At 44.4% G+C, this 20,039-nt stretch overlaps 1 protein-coding gene across 5 annotated transcripts in view; it reads left to right on the forward strand.

The window, feature by feature from the left end:
- Window positions 1-15,778, forward strand: part of ttll6 (tubulin tyrosine ligase-like family, member 6) — a 33,232-nt gene extending 17,454 nt beyond the window's left edge. For 3 of the 5 annotated variants that reach the window (XM_067973475.1, XM_067973476.1, XM_067973478.1), the window contains 6 exons: window positions 204-384; window positions 5,035-5,229; window positions 7,708-7,824; window positions 10,360-10,747; window positions 11,897-12,155; window positions 15,683-15,778. In XM_067973475.1, the coding sequence (XP_067829576.1) occupies window positions 204-384; window positions 5,035-5,229; window positions 7,708-7,824; window positions 10,360-10,747; window positions 11,897-12,155; window positions 15,683-15,695 (1,153 nt within the window). In that variant the 3' untranslated portion in view covers window positions 15,696-15,778. Of the gene's footprint in view, window positions 1-203; window positions 385-5,034; window positions 5,230-7,707; window positions 7,825-10,359; window positions 10,748-11,896; window positions 12,156-15,682 lie in introns of those variants that run through there. The other 2 variants (XM_067973477.1, XM_067973479.1) reach the window with 2 other exon arrangements.
- The last annotated feature ends 4,261 nt before the right edge of the window (window positions 15,779-20,039 follow it).

Consider the following 20,039-nt stretch of genomic DNA (forward strand, 5'->3'; position numbering starts at 1 on the left):
GCTGATTATTTTGCACCCTCTTCGTGGTCCAGAAATGGTGGGGTCAATCTTGAGTCTTCAACTGCTAGGCTGGCTGGAGTCAACTGGCAAGATCTTTACATGTAGCTGGTGCTGGGAATGTGTGAGATGTACAAGAGCTGCTGATACATAGATTTGTGTTGGGTGCATGTTTATTGATCAGTCGTTGGATACTTTGTGATCAGGCAGCAATTGGAGGAGATCCGCCTGAAAAACGAGCCAAAGGAGCAGTTAGGAAAGGGGAAGAAATTGAAGGAGCCAAAGGACAGCAGCCTGCAAGGGGAGTCAGGGGGCGAGCGCACAACACTAGATCTGCGCTCCAGGAGGCGCCTTGGCTGCTCATCCTTCAGGAAGTTAAAGAATGAGGTACCATTTCCAATTATTACAACTGCGTATTTCACTCCTCTGCTGTGCAGCTACTAGAGGAACTGAAGCAATGGTATTTTAAATCTCTATGTTGAGTTCTTAATGCTGACCAGCCCTGTACAGAGATGCACAAGGGGATCAAAGTTCCTCTACAGGTTAAACACTTTGGATGAAATTCCTTAGTTGGCTAATTTAACAAACACATTAACCAATTTGTTGAAAACAGCATATAGAGGAATTTGTAACCCAAAATGCACCATCTGATATTTGCAATTTGAAATGATTGAAACTATTATAAAGCAGAAATGAGTTAGGGGCAATATTGGGGAAATAATTTCTCCCCACCCAAATTCCTCTTCTCTCCTGAATGTGCGAACTCTTGTTTGGCTATGGTTTATGGCCACCAGGTGCCATGTGCAGGCCTGGCCCAAGAGGCCATTCTTCATGTGTGGGCTGAGTGTCAGTGGGCTGTTCGATTGTGATGGTCAAGCTTGATGCCCCATCAAATAGCCAGCCACATAAGCCCCAATTTTAATTCAGGATGGGAGGGAGTGAGGAGAGCAGGAAGCCCCCATGGCATCGCTAGTGAGAGGCCTGGGTGATTTTAACTCCTGGGCCTCGTTTTATTATGATTGACGTGTTGCCCACCGGAATCTGAGAAATGAGTCGGAGAACTATTTGAAGAAGAGCAGGGGAGTTGTCCCCGGTTTCCTGGCCAATATTTATCCCTCAACCAACATCACTAAAACAGATCATCTGGTCATTATCCCATTGCTGTTTGTGGGATCTTGCTGTGCGCAAATTGGCTGCTGCGTTTCCTACATTACAACAGTGACTGCATTTCAAAAGTACTTCATTGGCTGTAAAGCGCTTTAGGACATCCTGAGGTTGTGAAAGGCGCTATATAAATGCGCCTGTTGCTGTTACTCTGCCTCCTCCAAATGCAATCCTCTCTGCCACCTGAACCCGCCCCTGCCTCAGCGGTCCGATGATGTGCTCAATAATCATTCTGGTGGTCCAATGGAATTGATTATACCTTTGTTGCTCAGGTATGGTTGGGGTGTCATGAGCCATGTTTGAAAGACTATAGCTTAGCCTCTAGCAGCCATCGTGTCACGTTGGTGGAAGGGTTGCATATTGGTGGGGGGGGGGGGGTAATGGCTGCGTGTCACAGCAAAATCGTCCCTATAAAAAGAAACACCGCTCCTTTTCAAATCTCCAGGCCCACAAAATTCAAACAGGACTAACCAGCGGATAATGAGGACAATTAAGACTGAGTTGCCTGGGTTTCGTGGGCTGAATTGTCAGGGTTCAGAGGCTGCATGTGGGCAGAGTTTGGTGACTCCCATACTAGGCCATCAGTGGAGCTTGCTGCCTGTTAGTTGATCCTTCTCTCATCTCTAACCTGTAACCAAGGAGGGGCATGCAAGTCTCATCTTATTTCCTTAATATTTTAATAAGAATCAAGCCAGCCATAGGACTGTACAAGAGGGCAGGTGAAGTTGATTGCAAATTGTACTGACTTTGTTCCACACCTACTATTGTTCAATGGGACTAGTCAGAACTGATGGTGCAGTGGGTTAGACACTGGTCTGTCACCTCTGGGACCTGGGTTTCAAATCCAGCCGAGACCGATGGGAGGATTATCTCCTTTGCCTGTTGGCTGTAAGGCTCCTACATCAAATGGGTTTGAGCATTCTCAAGCCAGTACCTGCACTGCCCCTAATTTGGTACTAAATTGGCAATCTTGATCAAAGAGGTTACAGGATGGCTGGTATGGGGAAACATTAGATACTGATACATTAGGTAAGAGTAGAGAGAAGCTACCTCTGCATCTAGCTGTGCTCAATGTGACCTGGGGATACTTTTTGCTGTCACTGGGTGTCCAAAATGCTATTCCATTAACATCCCTCACCTTGACGACTACAAAATTTGCTGAAAAATTCCCAAAAAAGGAACAGCTGGAATAAATTTGTCCAGTGAAAGATGTTAAACAATGCCTCTTTGATTCTGTTGTAGGTCACAGAGCAGTTGTTGCCATTGGGTGCCTATCCTATTCACCTCTGTCGACTGACCTTTCAGGATCTTGCTTACGAACCTGATTAATTCAAATGCAAGTGCTCTGTGCCCTTGTCAATAAAGGTGGTTGCAAAAAGAATACAACGAGTTACTAATTCTGTTTTAATTGTGCTTCACATTTATCAAAACTTCAGAGAAAATTTTTAAAAAACAGGCAGGACACTGTAATGGGAGGGTTTGGATACTCTGGTGAAATATGGTTTCAGAATGTATTTTTGTGATCTGATTTAATCGGAGAGGCCCCAAGTGAACTGCAGGATCTCAGGGAGGCTGCCTGCACTGGCAGCCTGTGCGGCCTTCCATAAGAGAGAGCAGCACCTTAGAACTAAAGACAGAAAATGCTAAACACACACAGCAGGTCAGGCGGCATCTGTGGAGAGAGAAAAACAGAGTTAACGTTTCAGGTCGATGACCTTTCATCAGAACCCATTAGGATCATGTGCCTGGTATTTCTCTGCAGCGACCATGCAGGTGATTTTCCAACGCACATACTATTTTTTTTGATGTAACAGGTTCTGAAATCCTTTGTGTGACATAGATGGGGTATTTTCAAATGCTGTGCTTTAATCAGTGAGGATGCAATGAGTTTAAGTTCTGCTCTTACTGTGTTATTAAAACATTAGATATGCAAATATTGAGCAGCCTCAGAAAGAGGGTGAATGCTATAATGATGAGACTTAGGGCATGGCGGGGGCGGTGTTGGTAATGAGCTTCATCAGGCCAAAAGATCTTTTCTTGGGAGTTCCTTGTGTTGCTGACCTGGTAGTTTCAGGACAGGGATTATCTAAACTGACAGTGAACATGGAAATGGGAAATCAGATGCACAAATCTTGCATTAATTTGGATATTCCCTATTGCTGTATAAATTTGCTGTTGTAATATTGTGTTTTTAATCAGCCAAAATATCCAAATGTGAATAATATCCTTCAGAGACGTGTGCTTTTCTTGTCTACACTGAAGTACTTAGAAAGCTACCCACTCTGATGGTTCAGTGAGTGAAGGTGCTGCTCAGGGTTACACTGGGCAGCACAGACGGGGAAGTTCTCAGGTTCCACTTCTTGTCTGAGCTGACTTAGCTGATCTCAACTTGCCTGACCTTAAGGGAGATACAGATGGCTTTAGTCCCAGACTAGGGAGGGAAAAAATCTGCTCGTTCTTGCTCCTGATAGGGCTTTGCTGTGATGCCTCTTCTAATAGAGTGTCCTCAGTCTAACGTCACACATGAAGAAGATGTATCAGAGGGCTGCCATGATTTAGTGCCTTCAGGGGAGAGAGGCAGAAAATTGGGGTGAATTGGGAAAGTAAATCAGTACAAAACCTCCCTGCATGGGTTGTATTTAATAACAGTATCAATTTGATGTTGAGAATCAATCCGGGCTTATAGAATTACATAGCAATTACAACACGAAAGCAAGTCATTCAGCTCTATTAGTCCGTGTTGGTGTTTATCCTCCACATGAGTACACGATCTGTGATTAATCCACTATCATTCTATTCTACAAAGTTTATTTTAGTAGGAAGCCAAACACGTCATAGGATTAATATTCTAGACAGTTGCTTCAGGTAGCCTTGTCTTAGTCAGGAGGTGATTATGGACACTGAGACTTGTCCTACTTAGTTGTGTCACCATTTTGTCCTTCCCTTTGGCTTCAACTCATCCAAAACTCTGCACCCCCACCTCCCCCAACATCCTGTCCACAGTAACTCCCGCTCGCCCATCGCCCCTCTCCTCCCAACATCAATTGGCTCCCAGCCACTTAATACATTGGAATCAAAATTTCTGTCTTGTTTACAAATCCCTCTATGGCCTCACCTCACCTTACTTCCTCAACCTTTTTCAGCCCAATGTCCCAGCCCGTGTCCTTTGATCCTCCAATTCTGGTTTCCTGTGCATTTCTCACTCTATTCCACTAACAGTGGAACTCCCTCCCCAAATCTCTCCCCATTGCTACTTGTCGCTCCACCTTTTTTTAAAAAACTCCTCAAAACCTTTCTCTCTGGTCACACTTTGGTCAACTCTTCTTCTCGATGTACCTTGAGATGTTTACTACTCTAAAGGTGTATAAATACAAGTTGTTGGAGTTGAACTCAGTTCCCTTCTCTTCAATGTTTCTCGCCTCTCTCTCCACAAGGTGCTTTCTTATGATGGGGTACAGTTCCACAGGCGTCAGAAGCCCTTTCAGATACACTATCTGTGGTCATTCTTAATATGTGAGCATAGTCAGTGAGTGTCAGAAGATCCAACCAAGCTCAGTCCTCACTCAATGTCCAGGCAGAAACTTGCCAGCAGGAAACACCAAAAAGCAATTAAAAATGAGGATCCTTGCTGGTTTTTTCTCTCCCAGTGATAGTGAAACCAATTGTAGTGCCCCTACTGTTGAACCCAACTTCCTCGCGGACAAGGTCAGTGACTGAAATTAGCATCTGAACACCATTCACGTTCTGACCCATCCACTAACTACTGTAAGTGTGTTGGTTATTGAAACCTTTTTCTAAATAAATTCCAGAACTTAATTGCACATTGCACTTTTGCTAATTGAAATGTTCCTTTTTTTGTTGCACTTTTTACAGGAAGCTATAGACACCATGAAACCGTTGGATATTATTGAAGAGGAGGAGCTGCAGCGACTCAGTGGGCTACTGCAGCGGGAGAATCTACTCCGAGCTCTGGGTGTCATCGAACAAGTTTACCGTATATTGCAAAACACTCCGAGCGTTAACTGCAGTGTTCAAACTGCTCCTCCATGTGGTATTATCCAGAATAAAGTGAGTTGCACAGTGTGAAAGAGTTAATTGGTAATCCTTCAACTTTGCACTCTTGTGGGGGGGCCTTGCCTGCCAGGAGTTCATACCGGAAATTCAGGGGCGCTTGGAGCAGGATTTAACATTGTGAAGTGCGCATGCCTGCATTTCCAGCAGGTGAAGCTGCCCAGTGGGAGCACAAAGTTTGAAAATGACTCGTTTAGTATTTACTGTAATAGTATATATCATATGCACTGGGAATGCTATCTCCCTGCACCTCACCCAAGGGGCCATTCTTCATGTGTGAGCCTAGACAATGTATCAGCATCTGTTTAGTCGTGAGTGCATCACACAGCTGAGCCCAAGCCTGTCCTCATGCAATGATTACAAGCACGCTTTCCAGCCACTGGATTAAGAAAGAACAAACAAACTTGCATTTATATAGCACCTTTCAGGATATCCCGAAGCTCTTTACAGCCAATGAATTACTTTAGAAGTTTAGTCACTGTTGTAATATAGGCAAACATGGCAGCCAATTTGCACACAGCAAGGTCCAAGAAACAGCAATGTGATAAATGAACAGTTGATTTTTTTTTAGTGATGTTGTTTAAGGGATAAATGTTGACCAGGACACCAGGAGAACTCCGCTGCTTTAATTCAAATAATGCTGTGGGATCTTTAGCATCTCAACATGCACCTCTGACAGTGCAGCAATGGAGTGTCAATCTAGAATATGTGCTAAAATCTCTAGAGTGGGGCTTGAACCTTCTGACTCAGAGGTAAGAGTGCTATCCACTGAGCCACGGCTAATAGCCATCAGAAATGTGAATTCTGGTTAACTTTTTTTTAACTTTTCCTAGGCCAGAGGTGCTAAGGCTAATTGTAAAACCCCTATCACTGCCCCAGAAATATTAACAATAGTTTGTGCTCGCTCTCGATCTTCCTCTTCTGTATGGCTCAACCACACCTAGGTGGTGTATTTTGGCGCTGACCATCAGGATTAATGACTTAAATGAAAAGGGGAGAAGGTCAAACATTGCTACCCCCATCTTCCGATACCCACTTCTTCCCATGATTTAGTTAAAACTTCAGTTCTTTTATCCCACTCTCATACACGACATTCTCTAGAAATGGGAGTGGGAACAAAGTCTTTCTGATTTTATTGTGTACAAGTTATTTTTGTGTGGTCACTATGCGTAAACCTTGTTCAGTATTACTCATAAAATTGCAAATCCATTCTAAAACATGTTTGAGTACAGTTCTACTCCACAGATATTATTTTTGTGAATTTTGAGCTGATTAAGGTGAGAGATATTAGTGCAGGGAAATAGAACACTAATCTGTTTCAGGCACACCAGTGTCAGCAGCAAGCACTCCCAGATCAGATGTGGCATGGGTTAGATGCAGAGTAAAGCTCCCTTTACACTGCCTCTCTTGACTGTGCTTCAGTCCCAACCTGAGAAGAGCATCTGACTGCAACATTTCCCACACCAGCCATCTCTGAATGAGATTGCCAACTTAGTACACAACAGTGCAGAAAATTAGGGACAGTTGTGTGCTTGGAGCTCGTGCCCACTATGAACTGCATTAAGACTGTCCAAGCTCATTTTATGTAGGACCCTTGTAAGCCAGCAGACTTTCATCCTGTTAGTCGGGGCTGAATTTGAACTCTGGTCTGAATGCATTACCCAGCTTCCCCTGCCATTTTACTTCTTGATCTGAAATCACACAAATTTTTGTTACTGTTACATTTTGGTTGTTGACCATCCATGGAACCTCAAGCCACAGGAGTTGCAGAGAAATGACAGTAACACATGCTGGTTTCAACCACCCTGCTCATGTGGACAGTGAATTTGCAGAGTGAGAGGGGGAGCAAAGAGCAGACAAAGGGGGCTATGGAGAAAGAGCGGGGGAGTGGGACTAATTGGGTAGCTCTTTCAAAGATTTGGTACAGACACGATGGGCTGAATGGCCTCCTACTGTGCTGTATGATTCTACGAAATCTAGGTATAGAAACTCTACAAGGTTGTAAATTGGTGTTTCAGAATGGATTTGTCCGCCCCAGGAGTCAGGAAGGACGTGACCTAGAGCAGGTAACAACAGCAGTAGCAGAAGTGAGACGAGGAAGGTATATCCAGCAGATACAGAATGGAGGGAGTTAGCAAGGCAAATTGTGTAACACAATTACAATTCAAAATGGTAGCTCCCTTGAAGGTTCAGTGTACGAGCCAGTGTAATATTGAGCCATACACACCAAAAGGTTCCACATTTCATTCCCGGGTCTATGTTGAGTTAGCTGATGCTAGCCGGGGCAGGGCTGGGCACAGTATCATAGGCCTCAGTATCTGTGGGCTAGAGAGGCAAAACCTAAGCTAGAGTTTCTGTTCCTCATCCCTGTCCAAAATGTGTGTAGGTGAACACCAGGTGAGGACAGGTTTGAGCTTGGCTGCGATGCTCAGCCTGATCAACACTCACTCAATGTCTAGGTTCATATGGTTGCAGTGGCCGCTTTGGAGAGGAATTGGAGGGCAGCTAGCACCTGTGGAACTGTACCTCGGCAAGAGTCTGCACCTTCCAGAGAGCTCGAGAGAAAAAGTCGGAGAAGACTATGTAGAAAATGTATGTACCACCACTGCTTGATCCGACTTCCAGTATTAACCTTAGTCAAAACAGATTATCTGGTTGTTTATCTCATTTGCTGTTTGTGGAATCTTGCTGTGCGTAAGAGTTGGCTGCGAAGTTTGCCTACATAACAACACTGACCGCACTTCAAAAAAAAAACTCATTGGCTGTGTCGTGCTCTGGGATGTCCTGAGAAAAGCACCTTTTCTTGATATATATTGATGACTTGGACTGGGTGTACAGGGCACAATTTCAAAATTTGCAGATGACACAAAACTTGGAAGGGTAGTGAACAGTGAGGAGGATAGTGATGGACTTCAAGAGGATATAGATAGGCTGGTGGCATGGGCAGACACGTGGCAGATGAAATTTAACGCAGAAAAATGCGAGGTGATGCATTTCAGTAGGAAAAATGAGGAGAGGCAATACAAACTAAAGGGTACAATTCTAAAAGGGTAAAGGAACAGAAAGATCTGGGGGTATATATACACACATCGTTGAATGTGGCAGGGCAGGTTGAGAATGTGGTTAAAAAAGCATAAGGGATTCTGAACTTTATAAATAGAGGCATAGAGTACAAAAGTAAGGAAGTCATGATGAACCTTTATAAAACACTGGTTCGGCCACACCTGGAGTATTGTGTCCAGTTCTGGGCACTGTACTTTAGGAAAGACGTGAAGGCCTTAGAGAGGGTGCAGAAGAGATTACTAGAATGATTCCGGGGATGAGGGACTTTAGTTACGGGGATAGATTGGAGAAGCTGGGGTTGTTCTCCTTAGAATAGAGAAGGTTGAGAGGAGATTTGATAGAGGTATTCTAAATAATGAAGGGTCCAGACAAAGTAGATAGAGAGAAACTGTTCCATTGGCAGAAGGGTCAAGCGCCAGAGGGCATAGATTTAAGGTGATTGGCAAAAGAACCAAAGGTGACATGAGGAAAAACGTTTTTACACAGCGAGTGGTTAGGATCTGGAATGCACTGCCTGAGGGGTTGGTGGAGGCAGATTCAGTCATGGCTTTCAAAAGGGAACTGGATAAGTACTTGAAAGGAAAAAATTTGCAGGGCTACGGGGATAGGGCGGGGGAATAGAACTAGCTGGATTGCTCTTGCATAGAGCCGGCATGGACTCGATGGGCCGAATAGCCTCCTTCCATGCTGTAACCTTTCTATGATTCTATGACATGAAAGGCACTATATAAATATATAAACACCAGCTTGCTCTTTCTCACTTTGGACTGATTTTCTAAATGAACACAGATGACCATATTAGGTGTGCTGAAGAAACACTGGGGTTAAATTTCCGCAGGACTTGTCCCAATCATCTGTCGTAACTTCGGAACCCCCCCCGGGGAAACGGCATCCGTTTCTCTGAGGTTTCCACAAACCTTCCGCCAAAGTTACGATGGACAATCTGGAGAACCCCCGTGGAAATAACGAGGTTATTCTGAAACTAATCAACACAAGGCTTTAACATGCACAACAGTGCAGCGCGGAAATAGTTCTCAAACTTAATGAAAAGCAAGTAAATCTGATTGTTCTTTGGTCAGCTGGCTTGTCTGACACACATGGAAACCTATTATCATGTTTAAGAGTCTCCAGACTCAACTATTGAAAAATTGATATAGGCAGAGTCTTTAGTACACTCTGATGCCCTCTAAGGACACACCCCACTTAGCTAAGCCAATATAGTGCAGCTGCAGATTGGCAAGAGCCAAGGTTCAACTGTTCCCAGGCTTGGGCAGGGGTTTAACCGATTAAAGCCATACTGCCTGCCTGCACAGACCAGTTGTGAGCACTCTGTTCGGGCACTGGCTTGCAGAATTATCTGTGCCTTATGTCATAGAAGCATAGAATAGAACCATATGGCACAGAAGGAGGCCATTCGGCCCATCATGCCAGTGCCGGCTTTTTAAAAGAGCGATCCAATTAGTCCCACCCACCTGCACTTTCCCTATCGCCCTGCAAATTTCTCCTTTTCAACTATGTATCCAATTCCCTTTTGAAAGTTACTGCTTCCACCACCCTTTCAGGGAGTGCATTCCAGATCATAAAAACTCGCTGCATTAAAAAAATTCTCCTCATCTCCCACCAGTTTTTTTTTTGCCAATTATCTTAAATCTGTGTCCTTCAGTTACTGACCCTCCTGCCAGTGGAAACGGTTTCTCCTTATTTCCTCATGTAGGAGGGGAGATGTCAGTTTCCAGTGAACGCTGCTGTGTGTGCGGACATAGTGTGAGAGCAGAATTGGGCGTTGCTGTGATGCCCTCGTGGGTTAAATAGCCTGCTGACTCTCACTATCACAGTGAATGGCTACGTGGGCAAGACAGGGAAAGGTGGCTAGTACATCCTGAACTGTTTACAAAGCTGAGTCAGCTTCCTCATGGTGGGGGGGTATCAGACAGGAAGAAGGGAATAAAGCTAAAATATGTAAATACTACTCAGGATATACACAGATAGGTTTGGTTAGATGTGCTACTAGACTGGGTCTGTGTCCTGTCATCGCTCAGCTTGTGTGTTTCTTTAACTTTCCAGTCATTAGGTTACCCAAAATCATACAGACCTGGCCAGGAGTTGGAAGAGTTAGGATACATCGGCCCCTTTTCTTCTTCGGGAAAGAATACTGCAGCAGAGCTGGGGTTCCTGAACCCTTCTGCAATAAACTGGTCGACACTGCTGACTCCCCACGGTCAGGCTCCTGTCCACATCAACCATAAGGGGAATCAGAGTCTAGGAATGGGTCTCCCTCTGCAACGGTTTCAGCATCGCTTGTCCATGCGCAGGGGTCTGACGTGGACAGGAGGTAATCATTTACCAGTGTCGATTGAAACCGTTATGGCGGCGAAGGCAGCTGGATCCTCGGAGTTACGGCTCAATGCAGTATCAACCTATCCTCGTTCATTGAGTGCCAAATTCAGTCCTGGTGAGAAAATAATCTGTCATTCTCAATTTTTATATGTAGCAGAATGTACTTTTGTTTTAAAAAAGCCAGGCAGTGGCTTAGCGAGCACATGCACTGCCGGAGTAGCACTGAGTCATACAGACCAGAAGGTCCCAGAGTTCAATCCCAGATGGCCATTGAGTTAGCTCCAGATGCATTGGTAGTTGGAGTGCAGAAAATTGGCCTCTGTCAGCCAGGGAAGGAAATTCCCAAGGTCCCAGCCAGGGAGCCTGCTCCCAATCACTGCCTAGTGATATTGTTATATTTTTGGGTTTTCACACTCAATATATTCTTTGGGTTCAGTGTAAGTAGCCAGTGTGGTAAGTGGACCTCGTGTGCCTCTTGTTGCCCAATATCTAGAGCAATGTAACAAGACCAGGGGGTCAAAGAGAGAACCCTTGTCATTGGACTCTGACTTACTGAAAGATATCACGTGCCACCACATGATCATACTATCAGATCACAGCTCAGGCTACAAACTACCAGAAAAATGTATTGAACATTAAACAGGTAAGTGAATAGTACTCGGTGCAAAAAGTGCTGCTGAGGTCAGTACTCCTCCGAACTTTATTCTAAGCTCCAAGTTCACCATCCTGCATGCTCTTCCTCTTCACATCCATTTAAGTGGGAAAGACCAGATGGTCCCTGGCTATGCTGATCTCAGCTGGGGTTGCAGAAAAATATTAACCAGGTACCATCCTAGTGACCCCAACTGGAAAGTACAAGCATGTGGATGTAAGGTGACCAAGGTCAGGCTTTGATGTGGAGATGCCGGTGATGGACTGGGGTGGACAAATGTAAAGAGACGCACAACACCCAGTTATAGTCCAACAGCTTTATTTCAAATAAAGCTATTGGACTATAACCGGGTGTTGTGCGTCTCCTTACAAAAGTCAGGCTTGGCTGTGATGCTGTCTGTGGTCAAATAGCCTGCCGACACTCGCTGCCTAGGCTGACGCATGAAGACCGGGCATTGGAGCAAGGCACTGGAGGGCAACCAGTGGGCGTGCAACACAACCAATGCCCGTGGAACCACAAGAGTCAGGAATGGAGGGGAGAAAAGTGGTAGTGGGGGGGGAGGGCGGATGGGGGGAGAAAGAAATCCATTTATTGTACTGTGTTTCTGTACAGAAAACTCTCTGCAGGAGCCAAAAGGCCCCCGAGGGAACAATGTGCTGTCACGCAGTGGAAACAGCCTGAGCAGCCCAGTGAATACAACACGAATCAGTAGCACAAGCACTGGCTCCAACGTGTGGAACATGAAGATGAATGCAGTCAACCCTGAAAACCATGGCCTGACCGTGGTCTCAGCTCGGGCCCCCATGAATCAACGGGCTCATTTAACAAGGCGAGCGAACATACTGAACTTATTCCAATCCGATATCAACAGGTAAATCCAAAATTCTTCAACAAGACTATTGTGTGTTTACAGACCGTTTGGTTTTTAAAATGTCAGTCATTGTGGGATGTCTCGCAACTCTCTGTTTTTAAATGGTTTTTTTATGACGTATCTAGAGTTGAGTAGCGAGTCTAACCTGGTATCAGGCCTCCATGTGGGGGAAAACCTGGCCAACAATGACCACAACATTATAAGCTTTCAATTGGCTGGTAGAACCAAAGGTGCTGAAAATCTACAATTAATTCCAGATTACAGAAGGGCGAACTTTACTAAAATGGCGGAAGATTTGGAACAGGTAAATTGGTTAACCCTACTGGGTGGTGATATAAACGGAAAGTTTTTAAAGAACAAAACAAAACAGGTGGAAGACATGTACATGCCCAAAGTCAAAAGGAGGGAGTGTGGAAAGAAAAAGCCAAATGACTGGTCATGCGCAAAGACAAATGTGACATAAACAAACAACGTTTTTTATAAATTAAAGGCACATAATGCACAACAGAACAAAGACAAGTACCGGGAACAGCTAAAGAAAACTAAGGCTGCTATTAGATCAGCTAAAGGGTTCATGGAAAAGAGGATCGTAGACAATTGTGGTAGAAATGGAAAAAGCCTTTTCAGTTATGTGAAGAGTCAGAGGACCATCAAAGACTGTATTGGGCCATTGAAGGATACTCAAGGGCAGGTTACGAAGGACTCTCAGGGACGGCAGAGATACTAAACAGATACTTTGCATCGGTCTTCACTCTTGAAGATGATGCTCAACTGACAGAATTAAATTATGTTGTTAACAATAACACTGTTAATATTAAAATAGATGAACATACTGTTTTAGTTAGAATTGGATATCTTAAAATAGATAGAGCAGCTGGCCCAGATGATATCCATGTGAGAGTCCTCGGGGAGATGGGGCAGGTGCTGTGAAACCCCTTGCCCATAGTTTGAATAGCTCGCTGGAGTCTTGGACTATTCCCTTAGACTGGAAGGAGGCTAATGTAGTTGCGATCTTTAAAGAGGGAGATAAGACTGATCTGGATAATGATAGGCCCATTAACTTGACGTCAGTAATAGGGAAGATGCAGACAGAGAAGGGCATATCAGGGACACAACATGGCTACAGAAAAAGGAGGTCCCATCTTACTAATTTGATAGTATTTTTTGAAGAAGTCGCCAAGGTAATGGATGAGGGAATCCCGGTAGACATTGTCTACCTAGACTTCCAAAAGGCTTTTGATAAGGTACCACGTAATAAGCTTTTCTACAAGATCCAAGCCTCTGGTATTAGTGGCAATCTACTGAGCTGGATTGAGAACTGGCTGAAAGCCTGTAGGCAGAAAGTGGTTGGATCTGGACCGAGTTTAGAGATTGGTCACCAGTGGTGTTCCGCAGGGATTGATGTTCGGATCATTGCTATTTACTATTTTCATTAATGATCTAGATGTAAGTGTTTGGGGAATGATCTAGGAAGAACATAGGAACAGGAGGAGGCCATTCAGCCTCTCGAACATGTTCCACCATTTAATTAGATCATGGCTGATCTGTATCTTAGCTCCATCTACCTGCCTTGGTTCCGTAACCCTCAATACCCTTGTCTAACAAAATAACAAGTTTGCAGATGAAAGAAAGAGATCTGGAAGTTTTTGTGCATAGAGTTCTAAAGTTTCATGACCAATGCTGTGAAGCGATAGGTGGAGCGAATAGGCTGCTGGGGTGTATTTACAGGACAATTAACTATAAAACAAAGTATACTATTTTGTCCTTGTACAAGACCTTGGTTAGGCTTCAGTTCGAATACAGTGTCCAGTTTTGGTCTCCTCATATGGTGGGTGATATTGAAGCTTTGAAAAAGGTGCAGAGGAGGGCCACCAGATTAATTCCCAGATTAAAATATCTTAGTTACCAAGATTGGCTCAAAGAGTTGGATCTCTACACTTTAGAGAAGCGGGGACATAGGGATGATTTGATCAAGGTTTATAAGATGATGAAGGAATTAGATTGTGTTTGTGTAAACAATTTGTTTCAACTAAGTAAGATAGGGAGTACCGGGGTCACAATCCCGAGTTGTGTAAAGGCAGATCTAGGTTAGATGTCAGGAGGTGGTTCTTTTCCCAGAGAATAACGAACCTGTGGAACAGGCTGCCGGCTCGTGCGGTGAACACTGATTCGCCGAATTCCTTCAAGCGAGAGCTGGACCTGTTTCTGGCTGGGGTGGAGATCACCTCGTACAAGAGGTAGGTGCCGTATAACATTAATCAGGCCCAGAGTGTGTTCCTGGACAGGTTTCGATCGCCTAAGGGAGTCGGAGAGGGATTTTCCAGATTTTTCCCTGCTACGTGGCCTGAGTTTTTATTTGTTTTTTTCGCCTATGCCAGGAGAATACATGGCTTTGGGTGGAGTGGGGCGTGTCTGTACCGTGATGCACAGGACATCGCAATTATATGGGACAGGTTGGCTGGACCAGTAGGTCTATTCCTGTCCGCCATTTTCAGTATGTTTGTTTCTCTCACTCTTTCAATCATAAATCTCACTCCTGGCATATCCCTAACTTTACGCCGTTTATCCGTGGTCTCCTCGGCCAAGTGGGAGAACCCCCGTGGGAATTCGACCCCATTTATGAAGTGTACAATGCCTTTCTGTTTCTCCATGAAAAGGTACTTGCTACCTTTTCAGGGCACTTGAACCCAACAACTTGGTCAAGCTGGCACATCTGAACCTGGCACTTCTCCAACTACAGTCTTAACACTGCTGGATTATGTAAACAAACATTAATCACCCTAAACTGTAGGGCCGCCTCTCTTATCTGTTTAAAGTCTTGAGCACAAAAATCTAGGCTGACACTCCCAGTGCAGAACTAAGGGAGTGCTACACTGTCGGAGGTGCTGTCTTTCAGATGAGACGTTAAACTGAGGCCCCATCTGCCCTCTCAGGTGGATGTAAAAGATCCCATGGCACTATTTCGAAGAAGAGCAGGGGAGTTCCTGGCCAATATTTATCCCTCAAACAACATCACTAAAACAGGTAATCTGGTCATTATCTCATTGCTGTTTGTGGGATCTTGCTGTGTGCAAATTGGCTGCTGTGTTTCCTACGTTACAATAGTGACTGCACTTCAAAAGTACTTCATTGGCTGTAAAGCGTTTTAGGATGTCCTGAGGTCGTGAAAGGTGCTATATAAATGCAAGTCTGTCTGTCTTTTTATTTATTTTTCCTCCTCCAATTTTCTCCCCTCCTCCCCCGCTGGGAGTTGACTCCATGGGGACCTCATCCATTCTTTAAATATGAGCCTAGATAGTGGATGTCACTGGGCTATTCAACTGCAGGGACATCAAAGGCAACCCCAATCCTGCCAACAGTCAGAATGACGACCTGGGGCAGGAACCGGGTGGGGTTGGTGCCCATGGTGTACCCCAGTTAGAGTCAGCGCTTCCAGCAGAGCAGTGGGGGGAAAAACTGTACAAAGAAAATACAAATTAAAATTTTGAGTTTGTTAGTAACAAATTTCACCCATTCTTCCTTGTTAGACGGCTGAATTGATCTCAAGCAGCAGATCATTGCTGGATTCCCTTCCACTTCTTCAAGTCAGAGAACTTTTTCACTACCTGGTCAAGCTTGTGCCACTAAAGTTCCTTCTTCTCAGGGCGGGATGAGGGGGAGAAAAAAGGGATCTGAGCATGAACCGAGAAGAGACGAAGGCATTTCATGTTGGTAGCAGCTATTGGAGAACACTGCACTGCGCCTGAGTCGATGCCGTTGTACAACCCACCAACTGATGGGGAAGATGGAAAGTTGGTCTATTGGTTGAGAAAAGTCCACAAACTCTTTTCTAAACATTGAACAAAATAAGCCAAATAAATGATAATGATATGTTTTTTTTACAAAAGTATTTCTTCTTGTTATAATGGGTTGTCTTTTTAGTGATACTTAAGTTATATACCTGATGTACCGGTTCTGCCTGTGGTAACTGAAAACCTTGCAGGACTATAGCGAGATGTTACATAGATGCAGCTGCTTGTGCCTCTCTCTCCGAGGTTTGTTGTCATGAATGTAACAGCAAATCATTAAAAGACTAGAAGGCTGCAGTTTGATTCTTGCCTGTGGTAAGTTGGCTGATCTCGTCAGTGCTAGAACTGGCCTCAGCATATATGCACCAAGAGAAGTATTAAAATAATTAAACTTAATATATTCTGATCCACGGTGTGTATCCATCAATACATAGAAAGTAGGAGCAAGAGTAGGCCATTCGGTTTTTGTTGGGCAAGGGTACTGAGGGTAATGGAACCAAGGCGGGTAGATGGAGTTAAGATACAGATCAGCCATGATCCAATTGTGTAGCGGAACAGGCTCGAGGAGCTAAATGGCCTCCTCCTGTTCCTGCTTCGAACTTTCATTCTGTTCCTCCTCAGCTCCAAGTACTCTGTTCTGCAAGCTGCTCCTTGCCGCTGAATACTCACTAATTTGAGTGTCGTCTCCTAACCTCAACTCATTCTTTCCCATGACCTCAAAACTTTGGAACTTCTTACCCATGTTGGCCTTCCCTTCATCTTACATTTAAAATCCAAACTTGGTGCCAGCTAATCACTGCTTTCCTGATTTACTTCACACACCCCCCTTTATTCTTTTCAAACTTGGCAGTATCTTTACCCTTTACTTAGGTTAAATTAAATAGAAATATAATAAAATCATTAAAGGCAATGCAGGAACAATGCACAGTATACAGGAAGAAGCAAGGCAATCAAGTTTTACTTTTACTCTTTTTTTTTCCATTTGCTTCCTTTTTATTCTTTTTGTCTCTTTTCTGGATTGCGGACACCGTTTTTCTCTTTCGCCTCGGTGTCTTATACTGCTCCTTGTGCGTTTGCTCAGTGTCGCTGTCCACAGCCTGCTTTCTCCATCCTTGGTGGGAGGTAGGTCAGGGAAAGTCCATGATTGAAGAATCATCATCTGGATCGTGGGGGCTTGTTGGGACAAATGTCCTTTTCTTGCTCCAGACTTTATTTCACCCAATCTGCAGATTAGGGCTGGAGGGTAGTGGATTAACATACTGACCTTTCACCCTCATGCTTGAGTTTGCATCAACCACAACAATTTGCATTTATATAGCACCTTTAATGTAGTAAAACAACCCAAAGCGCTTAACAGCAGTATTATCAAACAAAATTTGACACCAAGCCACATAAGGAAATATTTTGTGGTCAAAGAGGTAAGTTTTAAGGAGGGACTTAAAGGAGGAGAGAGAGGTGGAGAGGCTCAGGGAGAGAATTTCAGAGCTTAGGGCCTAGGCAGCTGAAGGCAGGGCTGCCAATGGTGGAGCAATTAAAATCGGGGATGCACAAGAGGCTAGAATTGGAGGAGCGCAGAGATCTCAGAGGGTTGTAAGGCTGGAGGAGGTTACAGAGTTAGGGAGGGGCGAGGGAGGGATTTGAAAACAAGGATGATAATTTTAAATTCGAGGTGTTCCTGGACCGGGAGCCAATGCAGGTCAGTGAGCACAGGAGTGATGGGTGAACAGGATTTGATGCGAGTTAGGAAATGGGCAAGTTTACGGAGGGTGGCCGGCCAGGAGAGCATTGTAATAGTTAAGTCTGGAGATAACAAAGGCGTGGATGAGGGTTTCAGCAGCAGATGAGCTGAGGCAGGGTATCCAGCCCAGGCTGATTGAATGAAAGTCTCCTTTGTCTTCAGCCTGTTAGAACCCTGTATGCAAATTAAATGTCCAAAGCCTCAACCCAGTTTCTGTGTAGGTGCAGGGTAGGAGGGAAAAGCCCCATTGTAATTTGTCACTGGGCGATGTTAAGTGGGTCAACCTCCACAGTAACCACAAGATTATGCTGTTTGGGAAATGGAGGAAGCCACACTGATGCGGTGGGAGATGCAACACCCAATGAGGTTAAAACATACCATTGGGCAGAGTAGAGAGAACTTCATCAACACTCAAACCTCATTCATGAGTCCTGCAGAAGTTTTATTTTAATGCTTGCAGTTACTCTGAAGATTTGAGTATTGCTTTCTATACATTTCCCACATGAGGCACAGACATTTAAAAAAAAAAGCTGCTGCAAATAGCAGCATTTACAAACGAATCACTCAGTCGGCCCTTGCCATGCTGTATCTCACCTGGGAATGTACTTGTTGCTGATATTGGATGTAGAAAGTGATAGAGCATTCATTCCCCCAGCACCTCAAACACAAAAAGGAAACAACTAAAAAAAAATAGATTTAATAGCCCGGTGGGTTGTTAAAAAGCCTGTGAGTAACAGGGGCTAGGGAATCTGAAAGGGTGTCATTTTCTGGATGTGTGCACTCACTGATTACTGTGCTGCAATGCAGAATGATCCATGGTGACTCAGGATCTTGGCAGCTATTTTGAAAGTGGGCGAGACAAACAGCATCACAACGCCCCATTAGATCAAAGGGGCTCTTGCTACTCCTATCTGTAATTGTATCATGGTTTCGGTGAATTTGGGAATCACCATCAATCTGGGAATGTTGTAATACTGTTTTTTAAAGTAATTTTATTTTTTGAATTATCTGTGAGAATAGTTTGCACAGCAAAATTTGTAATAAATTATTCAAGCACCATGACTGAACAGATTTGTTATCATGTGAAATTCTCTCATTTTGTTCTGTGACTTGTAATGATTCAGAGTGAAATGACCATGTGTTTACGAATGCTGTCTATTCATCTATTTAAATAGATATCAGTATCTTTGTATGCCTGATTAGCTGAACAGCTACACCATCTCCCCAGCATGGATGGCATTCGGTCAAGTTTTGCATATGCAGACAGAAGTCACAGATTCCTGACTAACCTGCTGGCTTGGTTAATAAATACACTGCTCAGATGGACCACAGTGAACTATGTTCAAAGCCTGGTGTGTACTGAGGTAGCAGATCTCAACCAGGGCAGCATTTGGCATTCCCCTAAAACTGGAGATGGATTCTTTCTCCTGATCTTTATGCAGCTGCCCCCCGGTGGAAAGTGGACATTTGGTGAGGACAGGATTGGGCTTGGCTGGGATGCCCTTCATGGTTAAGTAGCCCGTGAGCACTCATTGTCCAGGCTCATACATGAAAGGGTAAGGTGCTGGAGTTAGGGCACCACCTGTGCAGATAGTGGGCATCACTGCAACAGGGGAACGGGGGAAAGCCATTTAAAAGGGCTTACCATGGAACCTGGTTTCTTTTGACATCAGATGTAACAAAGCGAGCTGACGGAGATGACCATTGTGATACCAACGACTTAGCAGGAAAGAGCGACCAATTGTTCCAAGTCATTAGCTAATATAGCCATCACGTCGGGCAGTGTCAGTCACTGACATTTTGTTACGGGCTATTTTCAGGAATACTGAAGACATGCAACACCACCATTTCATAGGACATGGGTCCGTACCTGCGATTCACGCACACAGCGACCACCCATGCTTCTGCGGGCAGTTACCAACTGTAGGTCAGGCACTTCCATACAGGAAGAAGAATATTTAATAAGGCCCTTTCATTTGCTTTGTGGGATCTGGAATATCATCTGTCTCCTAATGACATTATTTTCCTTCCTTTGCAAGAAAAGGAGAGGGATGGGCACTTTATCCCAGCTCACTCACTACCCCACAGTCAGATAAACTGTGATTGGAGGTCCAGAGGCACATGGGCATGAAGTCTTGAGGGGCCAAAGTAGAAAGGAAGGTGGACTGTAAATGGTGGGCTGTATTTTATGCGTCAGCTATGGCTCACTTGGTAGTACTATCACCTCTTACTCAGAAGGTTGTGGGTTCAAGTATTACTCCAGAGACTTGAGCACATAATCAAGGCTGATGCTCCTAATGCAGTACTGAGGGAGCACTGCGCTGGTAGAGGTGCTGTCTTTTGGATAAGATGTTGAAC

This window comes from Heptranchias perlo, chromosome 38, assembly GCF_035084215.1.
Source record: "Heptranchias perlo isolate sHepPer1 chromosome 38, sHepPer1.hap1, whole genome shotgun sequence".
Classification (NCBI taxonomy): domain Eukaryota; kingdom Metazoa; phylum Chordata; class Chondrichthyes; order Hexanchiformes; family Hexanchidae; genus Heptranchias; species Heptranchias perlo.